The following is a 13,763-nucleotide window of genomic DNA, read 5'->3' on the forward strand; positions in this document are numbered from 1 at the left end:
TAAGCGTTCAGACTTTATTTCCAAAAGCCAGTACAATGAAAGTAGCGAGGGGAGATTTAATGTATTTTGCTTTTAAGCACTCATTTATAATAACCCACTCAGATATAAAGCTGTGATTTATTTTTTCTCCATAGCACAATGTTATAAACCTTTTCTTTTAATTCATGGTGAAAATGTTCTGGATCATCTGTTAGAGCCTAGAAAGAGAGTGCACCTTAGCAGGCCATTTAGCAGGGCTACGGCTCCTTTCAAACTCAACACATTCCTTTGGTAAATGCTGATTTGCTCTTTCATATCCTGGTTGGCTTTGTGTCTCTTGCTTTTCAATAATTACTTTGAGAATTGTGCATATGTGCAAATGTAGTGCTTGGCTCCAGCCACTGGATTGACAGCCTGTTGACTGAAGTCCTCCCGCCACAAGACAGGCAAGGGAAACAAAATTTTCCCCAAACTGCCGCACACTTCACACAGGCATACCATGTTCAAGAAAGGATTGTCCAGATAGATCTCATTTAATCATTTCCCTACCACTGTGGTGGCCTCCGGCATTGGTGCACCTCAGTCCCTCCTGTTCTCTGCCTGTGGCCCATAACAGTCCAGTCTCCAGTGGGCTGTAATACTTTGGTCTAATTTCAGTTGTTGGGTTTAGTGTGCAGGTGCTGAGTGATATTAGTGGCCTGTGATATATAGGTCAGACTAGATGAGCTTGTGATTTCTTCTGGCCTTAAACTTCACGACTCTAGGACTGTATTCCCTCAGCTTTCAGGACAGAACAAAAATAGGGCTTGCCTACCTGGTATGGTAGTGCATATCAGTGGGGCGTGAACTCTAATGTGCACCAAAGTGTCGCATACTCGTGGCCTGTGTAGACCCTGCTGGGGTGCACTAGAAGTTCCCTCGTGCACGTTAACTTAGTCCTGGCTGATGATGTTGGTTAGCATTAGAATTCACACCCCACTGATGTGCACCACTGCACTGTGCAGACAGCAGTTTGTTAAAAATGCTAACTCATGGATAAATACTATGAACTAGATTGTCTCCAAAACCACCGCAAATTCTCTGCTCAGCCATACCAGGGTTACTCAGATTACAGCTCCATCTGCAGGGTGGGAAGCAGGGGCTGCTTCTCTAATATTTCACCCTGTGAGCAAGGAGGCAGAGAGGAGTAGCAGCCTTGGCTCTGCTCACTCACTGACAGCTTGAGTAGCTGGCTGGGTGCACGGGGGGAGTTAGCTGGAGTCTGAAAAAGGATGAAGTAAATTACTCTCCACCTTCAGGAGCAATGGGAGAACTGGGGAATACGTTTGCCTCTCTGAGATCAAAAGACTCAAACTAGCCCTATATAATCCTCAGGTCAGATCATGTATTGGTCAGAAAGAAATGTTACATCATGACAGTTTTTGCAAGTGTTAAACTATACTCGACAAATCACTGACAGTTTCCAAGGCGTGTCTCTTGTCTCTTTTTATGGTCTCCATTATTGCTTCACTTTACAAGGAATCAATTAAAAACATCAACAACAACAAAAGCCCTGTTCTGCTGGGTTTTAACAGAGATAATGTGCCGTAGTAAAAGTGCATTTTATTTTCTGTATGATTCTCCTCCAAGTCTCCAGGCGTGTATGCGTCCACTGCATCTGTAAAAAGTTACAAATCGCTCTGCGGCAGTGAGATCTCCTACAACACCCACGAGGGGCACTGGAGGCGTGGGAGTAGATGCGGTAGGGGAGAGACATCATCAGAAGCAGAGGCTGATGCTCTCTAAATGGGGGGGGAGGCAGTTCTGCTTCACAGTTGAGCCTCAAGCAATGGGATCTTCTGACTGGGCCCTGCCACGCCCTAGTTCATCATCGTTCATGTTTAATGTGTGAGTCACTGCGTTCCACGGTCACCCCGTTTCCATTTCGGGTCACCTCTTTTCTGTTCCAGTCCTTTTCCATGTAAAATTCAGCTAATACAGGGCAGTGTTCTGAAGCCACTCCTCCCCAGGACCAGTTATCAGGGATCCATATATTTGTAAGGCCTTCTCTCACAACAGCCCAGTGACCTGCATGAAGAACAATTGCAGAGACAAAGATTAGTACGGAAAGGGGCCAGAGGAAAGAGGCTTAATCCATATAAGACCAAGGGCCCAATTCTGCAAACATTTATGCACATGAGGAATCTCATTCCGACTGACATCAATGGGACTGATGATGAGATAACACTATCCACGAGTGAGTCAAGATGCCAGCCTAGAAGGGGTCATATAAAGAATGTGTTTTCAAACATTGTTCCCGCTGGTAGAGAAATTTTACCTGTGAAGATCTTTTTCAAGCTTCGACTGATCCAGATGTTATCCAGCGACTTAGATCCCTGAGGATTCTTTGTGCTGATGTTTGTAAATGTATTTGCAGGAACTAGGTGTTGGAACTTTTCTTTTCTCAAAAGATCGAGGTCACTGCTGTCTGGGGCTTGGTTAAAATCGCCTAAGATGATCAAATCTTTTTCTCCTAGAAAAATTAAAAGGACAAGAAAAGAATGGAGGAAAAAAATCAGTGATTAAATATGGGATGTGGGAAAAGAAATACAACCACTGAGTAGCGATACTGAATTTACTTTGCATAGGGCTGTTTGTTTTTTGAACATGGCATGATATGGTTAAAAATCTTCTATTGTGAACGAACACATTAGCTTACCTATCTTACTAATAGCCACTCAGGTTATTACAATTGTAACCAAAAAAAGAATCTGGAAATCCAATATACATTGCACAATTTATGCTGCTTGTTTCCTTTTTGAATTTCCCTCATCACAACTATGTCTGGGGAACTATCCATTTGTACACGACAGACTGACCCTACCACCAAGTGGTGGTAAGTCTGGTCTTGTATATCTTAGGAATCTTAGGCGTTGTAAAAGGTGGGAGGGTTTTGTTTGCTTGTTTGTTGTGTTGTTTTAAACAAGATCTACATTTTGGGCCAAATATGCTCTGCTGCTGTCCTTTTACAGTTTTGCTACTAAGACATTTTTGTGAAAATACTAAGAAGGGTGTGTCTTCCTCAAGGATGGATTAGTGCCAGAAAAACACAAGAATGCAGGACACTCATTCTAAAATTGTAGATTTAAGAAATTTAAAAAAACCACCAGGTCTAGCAGCCTGTGAGCCTGATGGCAGAAGCAGCAGTCATGGCCCCTTCCAATTCACAATCCAGGACTCTATACATCTACAGAAGAAATGAAACTTGTATTTATTTGCCTATGTGATTAAATTGATTTTGTGGAACTTTGAGATGCCTCAGAGTTTGTCTAAGGTTGAGACTTTGAAAGGAACTAAGGATGTTACGCACTCAACTTCTTTAGGCTTCTTTAACAATCTCACCTTAAATATATGTGGAAAATTGTCTAGATTCCAAATATTTTATTTTTAAATCTCATCCCCATTCCTGAAATATCCTGCTGCTTTGACACCAGTGTAGCTCCAAGGCTACCAATGAAGATATCCTTGATGTATGCTAGCGCAAGAAGAGAATCAGTCTTTAGATATTTGTGTCTCTTTCACCCTTGATAAAAGACTCTTCTGGTACCTAACTCAGACCACTCCCAGGGTTGTGGTGATGACCTCAATGATGCTGGTATCCAACCAAAGAAGTCATTGCATTATGACCTGATAAATTAGTATGAATAAACTTCTAAAAAAGGACACAGATGTGCTAAAATAGCCTAAAATTTGACCTCAGAAAATCTGATGGAGAATATTGTATGGATTATAAGTATCTGGGTGTTTGAGAATGAGTTTATTTCAAATATCTGCTGTTGATGTACCATCCTACAGTTACTATTTGTCACAGACCAGATCAGCTAGGTCCAGATACTGGCCTGCTCCCTAACTTCACAGCTAGGCAACCAGTGAGCCCACTGTACTGCCTTGGGATTGACAGAGTGTCCACAGCCCCGACTGGCTGCTGGTTTAGCAACCTTGCTTATAAGCCTGGTTCCCACAGCAGATCAGCAACTGCTCCATGTGCACCATGTCTGCAGCTGTGCTTGACCTTGTTCCGGCCCCTGCTGCCCTCTGGCTTACTGCTCTGATTGATCCTCTGGTTCTGGATTCGGCTTCAGTCTCTCTGGAACTGGTCCTTGGCTTGCCTCTGGCTTACAAACTGTGGTTTACCCTCAGGCTCTGGCATTTGGCTTCTGTGCCTCCAGTACTGACCCTTGGCTTGTTTCCTGGACTGTGCTCACCCTAGATCCAGCTCTAACCAGTAGGCTGAACTCTCCCCTAGGTCTGAAGGTCCCTGGTCTAACTGGTTACAATTATGTTCTGTTGCTGTAGAGGCAGTCAGCCAGCAGAGGGAGCTTAAGTTAAACAACAAACACTGTTCATCTCTTCCCTGCTATCTTTTTACTTACTGGACCAACTTCTGTTGGTGAGACAAGAATTTGACAAGCTCTCTCACCAACAAATGTTGGTTCAGTATAAGATACTGCCTCCCTGACCTTGTCTCTCTGATATCCTGGGACTGACACAGCTACAACTACACTGCATTCATCTTTTTGCTTATGCTTTAGAAGGGGAAAAAATACCCCACTGCAAAACCCAGCTGCCCCATAAGAAACAAAGGGTGGCAGGACCAACCTTTACTGATTAAAAATAATGAAGCAGAGAAACCACCATTATTTTCAGTCTTCTAAGAGTATCACAAACCACATGATATTTAGTAATTACTCTGCAGAGTGTTTGTGACAGTGGCTCCCCCTTTTAAAAGAAACAATCATGCTATTTTCAGCTCCATTAGAATTACGAGGAAAATCAATGCCTGCCTGATGGATAAGGTCAGAATCACTCTGGAAGTAATTCGTTTACTTGCGTGCTTCTAACGCATTACTACAAATAGAAAACACCGTTTAAACAGCTTATAAACAAATTCTTGAAGGCGTCCTTTTAAAAGGTATTATTCCCACCTTGCAGCCTATATCCAATCTGGTCGGGTACCACTTTTCATGCACTAAGTTGCACAGGATGGTATCCATCAGTCCTGAGTTTTGCATGTTTATCTCACAACCAACTAAGATCCCAGTCTTGGTAAGAGCAGGGAAATGAATTAGATCTCATTGGGTCATGATGTTACAATGTTGCAGTGAAGTGGGTGGCAGAGCATGGTAATTACTTCTAATCGCTGGACCATCCTTCCCCTTTTAGAAAGGAAGAACTGAGCCATCAAAAGCATCTCTCTCCAGCCTCAGATTAGGTCTACAATTGCTCTTGGACAAGGATATCAAAAATTGCTGAAATAGCTAAAAGAATCCACGTGGAGATGCAGCCTTTGGCCAAAGTCACTGGCCAAGAAAACTAATGCAATCACAACATCCCTGATGGAAACTAGACTGAAAAGGAGCACAAGGATCCCAGAGGCACATTGCTGCAACTTTCCTAACCACTCTCTTCAAGAAAAGAAGTTTTGAGACTAAGCCGTAATTAGCGAGATTGCTAATGTCAAGGGATGGCTTCCTGAGCAAAAGCAGCTGAGAGAACCTAGTACATTTTTTTCTACCCAAAAGGAGGTATTAGTAATTTTCATAAAAAATTGACTCCAAACAGCCCCTCACTGGCCCAGTTTTCACCATTTGTGAGTAACAAAGGTCCTCTCACAAGTCAGAGCTTTGCGCTTCCAGAATCTCCGCTGGCAAGATCAGGTGGCACTCAGCTTTGAGATGATGGCATGCTTGTCCAGTCTTGTGGGTTCTTATGTTACCATAGCCAGAATCATCCAGATCAAAGTGATCTTAATTAAACAGATGGAAAAATCTTCAGAGTGAGAAAGATTCCACTATGTTCTATTTCCAAACAGAGACAAAGCATATTCACTAAGTCAGAGGTGGGCAAACTACGGCCTGCAGGCCATATCCGGCCCGTGAGACCATCCTTGCCTGGCCCTTGAGCTCCTGGCCATGGAGGCTAGCCCCCGGCCCCTCCCCCGCAGCCTAAGCTCGCCCTGCAGACAGCGCAGCTGGCTCCATCCGGGCAGCGGGGCTGCAAGGTCCTGCTGCTCTGAGCGGCATGATAAGGGGACAGGGGCAGCTGGGGGGGGGGGTGTTGGATAAGGGGTAGGGAGTTGCGGGGGGGGCAGTCAGGGGACAGGGATCGGGGGCAGATGGATGGGGCAGAGGTTCGAGGGGGAGCGGTCAGGGGTCGGGGAACAGGGGGCGTTGGATAGGGCCTGGGAGTCCCGGGAGGGCCTGTCAGGGGGCAGAGGTGTGGCTACGGGTCGGGAGGGCAGTCAGGGGACAGGGAGCAGGGGGGGTTGGATAGCGGGTGGGGTTCTGGGGGGGGGCGGATTGGGGCAGGAGGTCCTGGGAGCGGGCAGTCAAGGAGTGGGGGTGGTTGGATGGGTCGGGGGTTCTAAGGGAGGCAGTCAGGGGGCGGGAAGAGGGAGGGGGCGATAGGGGGCGGGGGCCAGGCTGTTTGGGGGGCACAGCCTTCCCTACCCGGCCCTCCATACAGTTTCGCACCCCGATATAGCCCTCGGGCCAAAAAGCGTGCCCACCCCTGCTCTAAGTTGTACACTACTCGAAACAGTTTCTCTGATCTATACTTGGTTGACTTTATGGCAGTGGAGAACAATACTTTCTTAGCCTACCCAACAGCCACAGTATTGAAATGCAAAAAACCTCAGTACGTTGCAGATTCGGGGCAAGACGACGCTTATCAATGGTCTACTCCCCTCCTCGATCTCTTTATTTGATCATCTGTATACCAAAGTGATTAGTGAAGGCATTCTAGATCCCTTGGAACGATAGTCAAAGAAAGGTAAATCACCATCTCCTACTAGGTAATGAGCAGTGTTGAACGCTGTTTTCTCTCAGAGAATTGTGAAGCCCTCATTTCCTTCCAGCAGTCTCACAGGGCCTGATCCAAAGTCCACGTAACTCAATGGTAAGCTTTCCATTGACCTCAATGGGCTTTGGATCAGTCCCATAGCAATGAAATTGAATTTCCATCATGTGCTGCGGTAAGACCTGACCTACTCTTGAAGGAAGTGATGGCATAATCATGAGAAGGGCATGACACAGAGCAGGGAACCTATGAGGAGGCTCCAGAAAGAAGGACCCTCCCAGAACCTCAAAGATCTGTCTAAACTGGGCACTCAATACATGGACAGCCTGTGGGGGCTTGGCCAGCCAGGGGGAGGAAGAGTTACTGGACCTGGAGCCTGACTGACATATTAGGACAACCAGCTGCTGGCCCAGGATGGCTTGAATATGGGTGGGATCACACAGACTTGTGCATTGAACCCAGACAGGCACAATGTTTGAGAGGAAAAAAAGGGAGTTGGCTGCATGGGGTCAGCTCCTAGGAGCTGTAGGAGCCTCTCAATCGCTCCCGGAGGGAAGAGCATTAAGAATCCAGGGCTCACTGGCCTAAGACCACAGGGCCACTGATGAGGGAGGAACAAGGAGACTCTATTGCTCTTGAGGACCCAGGGTGCTCCATGAGGGAGCTATGCTTAATAACTAGTTTCCTCCAATGTACAGGTGCCACTTCCCATGTGTGCAAGAAAACAAACCTGCCATTTGTTCACAAAAGGAGTCTGAAAGCAGAAAAGGTTTCCTTAAAGTTCCACTTTACTTCATTTTAACTCATAAACTAAGTGACACACTTGAGTATCCCGGTGAAATTCTGTCTTTACTATCCACATATTATGGCCTAATTAAGGAAGAAAATTGAGCACATGCATAACTTTAAGTACATGAGTCATCTCATTGGCTTCAGTGGGACTGAACACTGTTCGTTTGGAGAAGATACATGGTAGTCTTCACACAAGAAGAAGAGTCTGAATTCCTGCTTTAGGTGAAAAACTGAACACAACCCAACAGTACCATGCCTCTGTAAAGTTCCAAACCACAAGGACCATTGGTCTGACACAGCATGGCCATTCTTATATTAAACCCTGGTTAAAATAAATGAAAACAGAACTAAAATGAAACTCTAAAGATGTAAACCTAAATTCAGACCCAGAGTAAGTGGGTGCAACTCTATTGGCTTCTATAAACCTCCATCCCCTTATGCCAGGTCTGAATTTGGCCCATATGGGTTACATAAATGATCCATTTTTTAAAAGAATCCTTTCAAATTTCAAGTTATGTGAACAAATACTTAACACAGTATGACTTAAAAACAGCCTTGACTGACATCTTGCAGCTCAAAGGAAAACAAGAGAGTGTGCATAAAAACTGCCCACACCTCTCCTGGAATAGGAGATTGGTATAGATTCTGAACTTTTCAAGCGGCTGACCTTGCCAAACTGGGCCAAACTGAAAATCATCACACACCTAACTTTGACAGTTTTCAGAGTAGCAGCCGTGTTAGTCTGTATTTGCAAAAAGAAAAGGAGTACTTGTGACACCTTAGAGACTAACCAATTTATTTGAGCATAAGCTTTCGTGAGCTACAGGTCACTTCATCGGATGTATCTTATGCTTATGCTCAGATAAATTGGTTAGTCTCTAAGGTGCCACAAGTATTCCATACCTAACTTTGTAACTGTTTGGTCTTTGTTAAACAGCAAACAACATGCTCACTTTTCCTATCCCTATAAAGGGCCCTAATATCAAAAATCATAAGTACTGGAAAATCACTGCTTAGCCTCATAAGAAACTGTTTGAGCCCAACCTACAAGTACCCGGACAGGAAGCAGGCAGGTTGTCAGAAGTGGGACAGAGTCAAGCTTCCCTTTATTAAATTACATATTCAGTGCCAAAATCTACTCTGATTTACATGCTGTCAGTTGAATTACTCTGAATTTACAACAATTTATAACAAAGTAGGATTTGGCTTTCTTCTTCTTCTTAAATATGCATCAAATGATTTGAAAGATGCACTGTTTTTTTTCCAAATAGTTACAAAAATACTCTGAAGTTAATACATACACTCAATTTCTGCATGAAAAATCACTAGTCCTGATTCTGATCTCACATAAGCCCCATTTCAGCAAAGCATATTAGCATGTGTTTAACTTTAAGCATGTGAGTATTCCATTGACATCAGTAGAGCTTTGCTGAACTGGGGTTTTACAGTGGTGTACAATCAGGAGTAATTCTATATAAATCAGTGGCAAACCAGTGCAAAGTGAATCAGGCCCCATGTTAATTACTGTTAATTGTTCAGGATCAACAATGTGCCCAGCACAGTAAGATAGTCCTGGTACCAAGGAGCTTATGCCTTAAAAGTCAGACAAAAAACAGAGAAAAACACACTGAGAAACTCATGGGATGGAAATAGCTTAGAACTTTTAAACTGAAATAGGGATGGTGAGAATATAAAGTTGTTGTGGGTGTTTGTGGACCTTAGTTTTAGATTAGTTGTATTAAACAAGCTGACCTATGCCCATATCTTTGGAGAAAAATAATGTCATAGTCATACCTTTCAGTGTTTCTTGCAGAGTCTGTGCAAAGGTTGCTAATTTGTGGCTATCATGATTCTTCTCTGTATTCTCTCCTGCTGAGGGTGCAAGGGCCAGATGAAGGTTAACCAGTGTTAGATCATTCATTCCAACCTGAAAAGGAGCAAACAACATAACAAAGACAGGTTCAGAATAGTTCACAAAGGCATAAGCTTTTCATGCTGTCACTCACACCTAGAGCACACCTATTTAGCATTTGGGACTGGTCACCAGGATGAGGGTGTGATTTATTTTTTTGTTTTCTTTGAAAAGTCCAGGGCAGACATTCTGCAGCTCTAGCGGCAATATAGTTCTATCCTTTCAGGCCTGGGGAAGCAAGCAGCTTTTCATAAGCAATAAGCTCCTTTACTTTGTGTACCAACACAACACACGTTACTACTGAAAATACACATAACGCCAACTTTGTTCAGTTATTACACATATTAATTATCCCATATTGTGACCAGTACTAAAATGTCACGGAGACCAAACAGGGAACACAACTCCTTGATGAAAACTGTTCACTGGTCTCTTTGCCCAGCGCACACATACTTAGCAGCTGGTACTCAGATCAGCATCTGGTGTGTGTAAAAAGCAAGCAGCAGTATCCCTAACTTTGACCTTTTTTGTACATACTAGAAATCAATTCAAATATTATCAAAGGCATCATAGTCACAAACCATGATCCCTCTGTAGCCCAGTTTATTTTATGTGAAGGCAGGTGCATCAACTTGACACTTGGTCTCCTTTGTTCACACACATACAGGCACACAGGCAAGTACCCCATTTCAGACAGACAACGCTTCTAGAGTTTGTTGACATGCCTAAAGGGGCTGTCCCAGTGAAAGAGCTTACAAACTTTGTGAGGTCTCACTGGTGGAACTGAGTTTACATTTCTCCACCAAGGGAAAGATTTGAGCCTGTCCTGCCCCCTGAAGGCATCGGGGAGCTCAGCCTGCAGATCTCAAGGCTACTGGAGCCCCTGTGCTTCTGCATTGCTTCCCATCCTCCTCCCAGAGTTTATGGCATAATTGTACTGGTCCTGTGGTCATTTCTATTGGACCTGCCCCACCCTCAAAGGGGTTCATTTGGTGAAGGTGGAACAAGATTAGCATGGATTTATACCAACAGTTCCCATGGAGTTTAAAGGGGACAATGGCACATATAGAGGCCCCACCCCATACCTTCCCTTCCTACCATGCATAGCCTGTGGTGTGGGAATGGAGGTGCTCCCCCTGGGTTGATAAAGAGGTGGAGCATAGCAGAGAGTCAGCATGCCCTATTCTACACCATCGTCCATGCTGCTGAGATCTGCTGATTGTTGTTTACCCCCTGTCCATGAGAGCAGAAGGGCCTTCACTCTCACTTCTTCAGTACAGAGGGATAAGGCCTGCTAATGCCTTATCGCAGTCAGAGTACAGCCAAGCTGCTTTGCTTATGATATAACAGGTCACTGTATTGGCCTCCATTAAAGGCCAGGCAACTTTTAGTCATTAGAAAGGAAATGTTGCTCCTTTAGATTTTCTATCTAAAACGTTTTTACAGAAGCATAATTAAAAAGGCAAACTCAACACGATGCCACCACCTTGAAATGTGCAAGGTAAGGGGGAGGGTAGGCGTGTTTCCCATTTCCATTAGTGTGGGCGCTCTCCTGGGAGGACGCATCCTTCAGCTCGATGCCAGCCGTCGTGTCCCAGAGGAAGCCAGAATATTCGACACCCTACAATTAAAAAGGGAAAAAGCTGGTAACAAAAGCTGAAACGTGACACCGTTCCCGTCATCATTCCACGACTCGCACAAAGGGCTACACTCAGCCCAACGCAGCTGGAGCATATCACTCCCACCAGCGTCTAGGGTCCAAGGTCAGTAGTATCCTCAATGGTGGCGGAAGCTGTTCAGAAAACATGAGACACATGGCAATGTGGGGCAACTTGTGCTGATTTAGCATCCAGTGGAGGCACAGAATGAGTTTAATTTACCACACATGCCAGGCGAGGAGGAGAAGGAGGAAGAGCAAAGCTACAAACAGTAGAATGTGAGAGTAAAACAGCTCCTCTACCCATTCACTTGAATTTATGCCCACAACACCCTAAAAAGAATGCTCCATGGCCAAATTCAGCCCAGATGTGGCAAGGCACTTCAGCCACAACTTCCAATGACCTCAACGAAAACTGCTTGCACCAAGGACTCAATTTACACAGCTTTGCACTACTTACAGCTACTTTATATCTGTCTTCTGGACAACTGAGGCCTATGTAACTTACAGCACTGCTAAATTTAGTCAACAGTCTCTGAATTTAATAAACCTCCTCAACTATTCCACTGGTAAAATGGCTGCATGCGGTATGGTCTGGTGCAGTGTAAGATGCATCCTTTCAAAGGGTATAGTATGGGCTACTCTGAGATCGGTTCTCTGGGTATCCTAGGAAATTACTCTGATTTAGATATAATATCTCCAGGAGCTCTTGCTGGGGTCACTAATGTCTGTCTGCCTTTCTTGCTCTTGCTCTCTCTCACACACACACCCCTCTGCCTCTACTTGACCTTTTTTAAACACCTCCCTCCAGATGAATCATAGCTAAAGCCAGTAGTAGAAATGGCTTTCCATTCCCTGCTGCAATAAAAAAGCAGCATCCACTGTGCTGTATTTCCATAGGCTTTGTAAGACGACATTAGGATGAACTCAAATTCTTTGCTAGCTCAGTTAAAGACTGCATAAAACTTTAAAATAGTACCACAACTATTTCATCTGGCACAAGACTATTGTACCATATAAGTAAGTAATATGAGGACGGAAAAAACAGCTCTCCCCTGTTCTCTCCATTCCCTGGCTCCAGACTACCTCATTACACTCACAGCCAGAAATCAACATTTGGAGGGGCTGAGAAACCAAATGCAAGGGACGGTGCCTCTGTCAAATGAAAGGGTTGTGTGGGAGCATGGGTCTCCCCATCCACCATCTTGTATTATTGATCACTGTAAAATGTCTTGGATGCAGTTTGTGCTAAAGATACCACACAACGTATGGCTAGGCTATGGTATTGCGTTGTGTGTGCTGACTGCTCAAATCTGACTATGCTCCTGAGCCACTAAATAAGCTAAGACATAGGCTGTATGTCTTGGCATAGCTAGTGGCTCAGTAGCATAGTCAGATTTGCTTCTTGATAAAGCACATCACAGCAGAAGTCAGCGGACACAGTTTTTACTCCTAGTTTGGGCATAGACTTCCTCTGTGATTTGTGCAGGTCATTTAACTTCTCTGTACCTGTGAAACAGGCTTCCTCATGGTTATTCATCAGTCACTCAGTTAAAACTCCCATTGACTTCAGTAGGAGTTTGGCACAAGTAAAAGCAGAGAAAAGACTTCTGGACTGGGTCCAGGAATACAGAAAGACAGTGAATATGTAATTTTTTGAAAGTGTAACGGGGGGAACTTTACACCACTTCTATATTTCGTATTCAATTCGTCTAATTTTTAAGATGTTACAATAGATCCCAACGCCGCAAAGGGGATCAGTATCCCATCATAGAGATGGGAGTCCTATCAAAGCTAATGGGATTCTGTGCAGGAGCAAGGACCCTGCTTGTAGGTCCCTTAGGATGGAGGATGGAGGCTCTAGAGTATAATTCTTAGAAATTGTAAACTGACCTAACTAATCCACTCTGAGCTAGATTTTAATGGTTCATAACACCAGTAAAAGTCAGAGACCTCCTTGACTCAATCACCAACTGCACTTTATCCTACACATTATTAATTATAATTATTATAATTAGTGCCAGGAGTTCAGGGTTCTATTGTGCTAGATCCACAGACACATAGTCAGAGGCTGGGGAGAAAGAGTAATTATTGCTTTCCCCGCCGCCCCATTTTACAGAAAGGGAGCTGAGGCACAGAGTAAGTCGCCTTCACCTGGCCATAGCCTATTACCAGCAGGAGAGTGAGTTTGTGGGGGGGGGGGAGGGTGAGAAAACCTGGATTTGTGCTGGAAATGGCCCAACTTGATGATCAATTTAGATAAGCTATTACCAGCAGGACAGTGGGGTGGGAGGAGGTATTGTTTTATGATCTCTGTGTGTATATAAAGTCTGCTGCAGTTTCCACAGTATGCATCCGATGAAGTGAGCTGTAGCTCACGAAAGCTCATGCTCAGATAAATTGGTTAGTCTCTAAGGTGCCACAAGTACTCCTTTTCTTTTTGCGAAAACTGGGAAATGAACCCAGTTGTCCTGAGTCACAGCAGAGTGTATTAACAAGACCATGCTTTCTCTCAGGTGCAGCTAAATGGTGTTCTTAAAACAAGCAAATGAATGCTTGCATAACTCTGGTTTCCTATACCCCAGC

The 13,763-nt window shown here is 44.3% G+C and overlaps 1 protein-coding gene across 2 annotated transcripts in view; it reads right to left on the reverse strand.

Annotated features, from left to right (window-relative positions):
• Positions 1–1,438: 1,438 nt before the first annotated feature.
• EEPD1 (endonuclease/exonuclease/phosphatase family domain containing 1) overlaps positions 1,439–13,763 on the reverse strand; it is an 85,014-nt gene continuing 72,689 nt past the window's right edge. The window contains exons 4-7 of one of the 2 annotated variants that reach the window (XM_073332891.1): positions 11,007–11,141; positions 9,403–9,535; positions 2,297–2,491; positions 1,439–2,046 (exon numbers count right to left, since the gene is read on the reverse strand). In XM_073332891.1, coding sequence (XP_073188992.1) covers positions 1,847–2,046; positions 2,297–2,491; positions 9,403–9,535; positions 11,007–11,141 — 663 coding nt within the window. In that variant the 3' untranslated portion in view covers positions 1,439–1,846. Of the gene's footprint in view, positions 2,047–2,296; positions 2,492–5,631; positions 5,765–9,402; positions 9,536–11,006; positions 11,142–13,763 lie in introns of those variants that run through there. The other variant, XM_073332892.1, reaches the window with a different exon arrangement.

This window comes from Lepidochelys kempii, chromosome 2, assembly GCF_965140265.1.
Source record: "Lepidochelys kempii isolate rLepKem1 chromosome 2, rLepKem1.hap2, whole genome shotgun sequence".
Taxonomy (NCBI): domain Eukaryota; kingdom Metazoa; phylum Chordata; order Testudines; family Cheloniidae; genus Lepidochelys; species Lepidochelys kempii.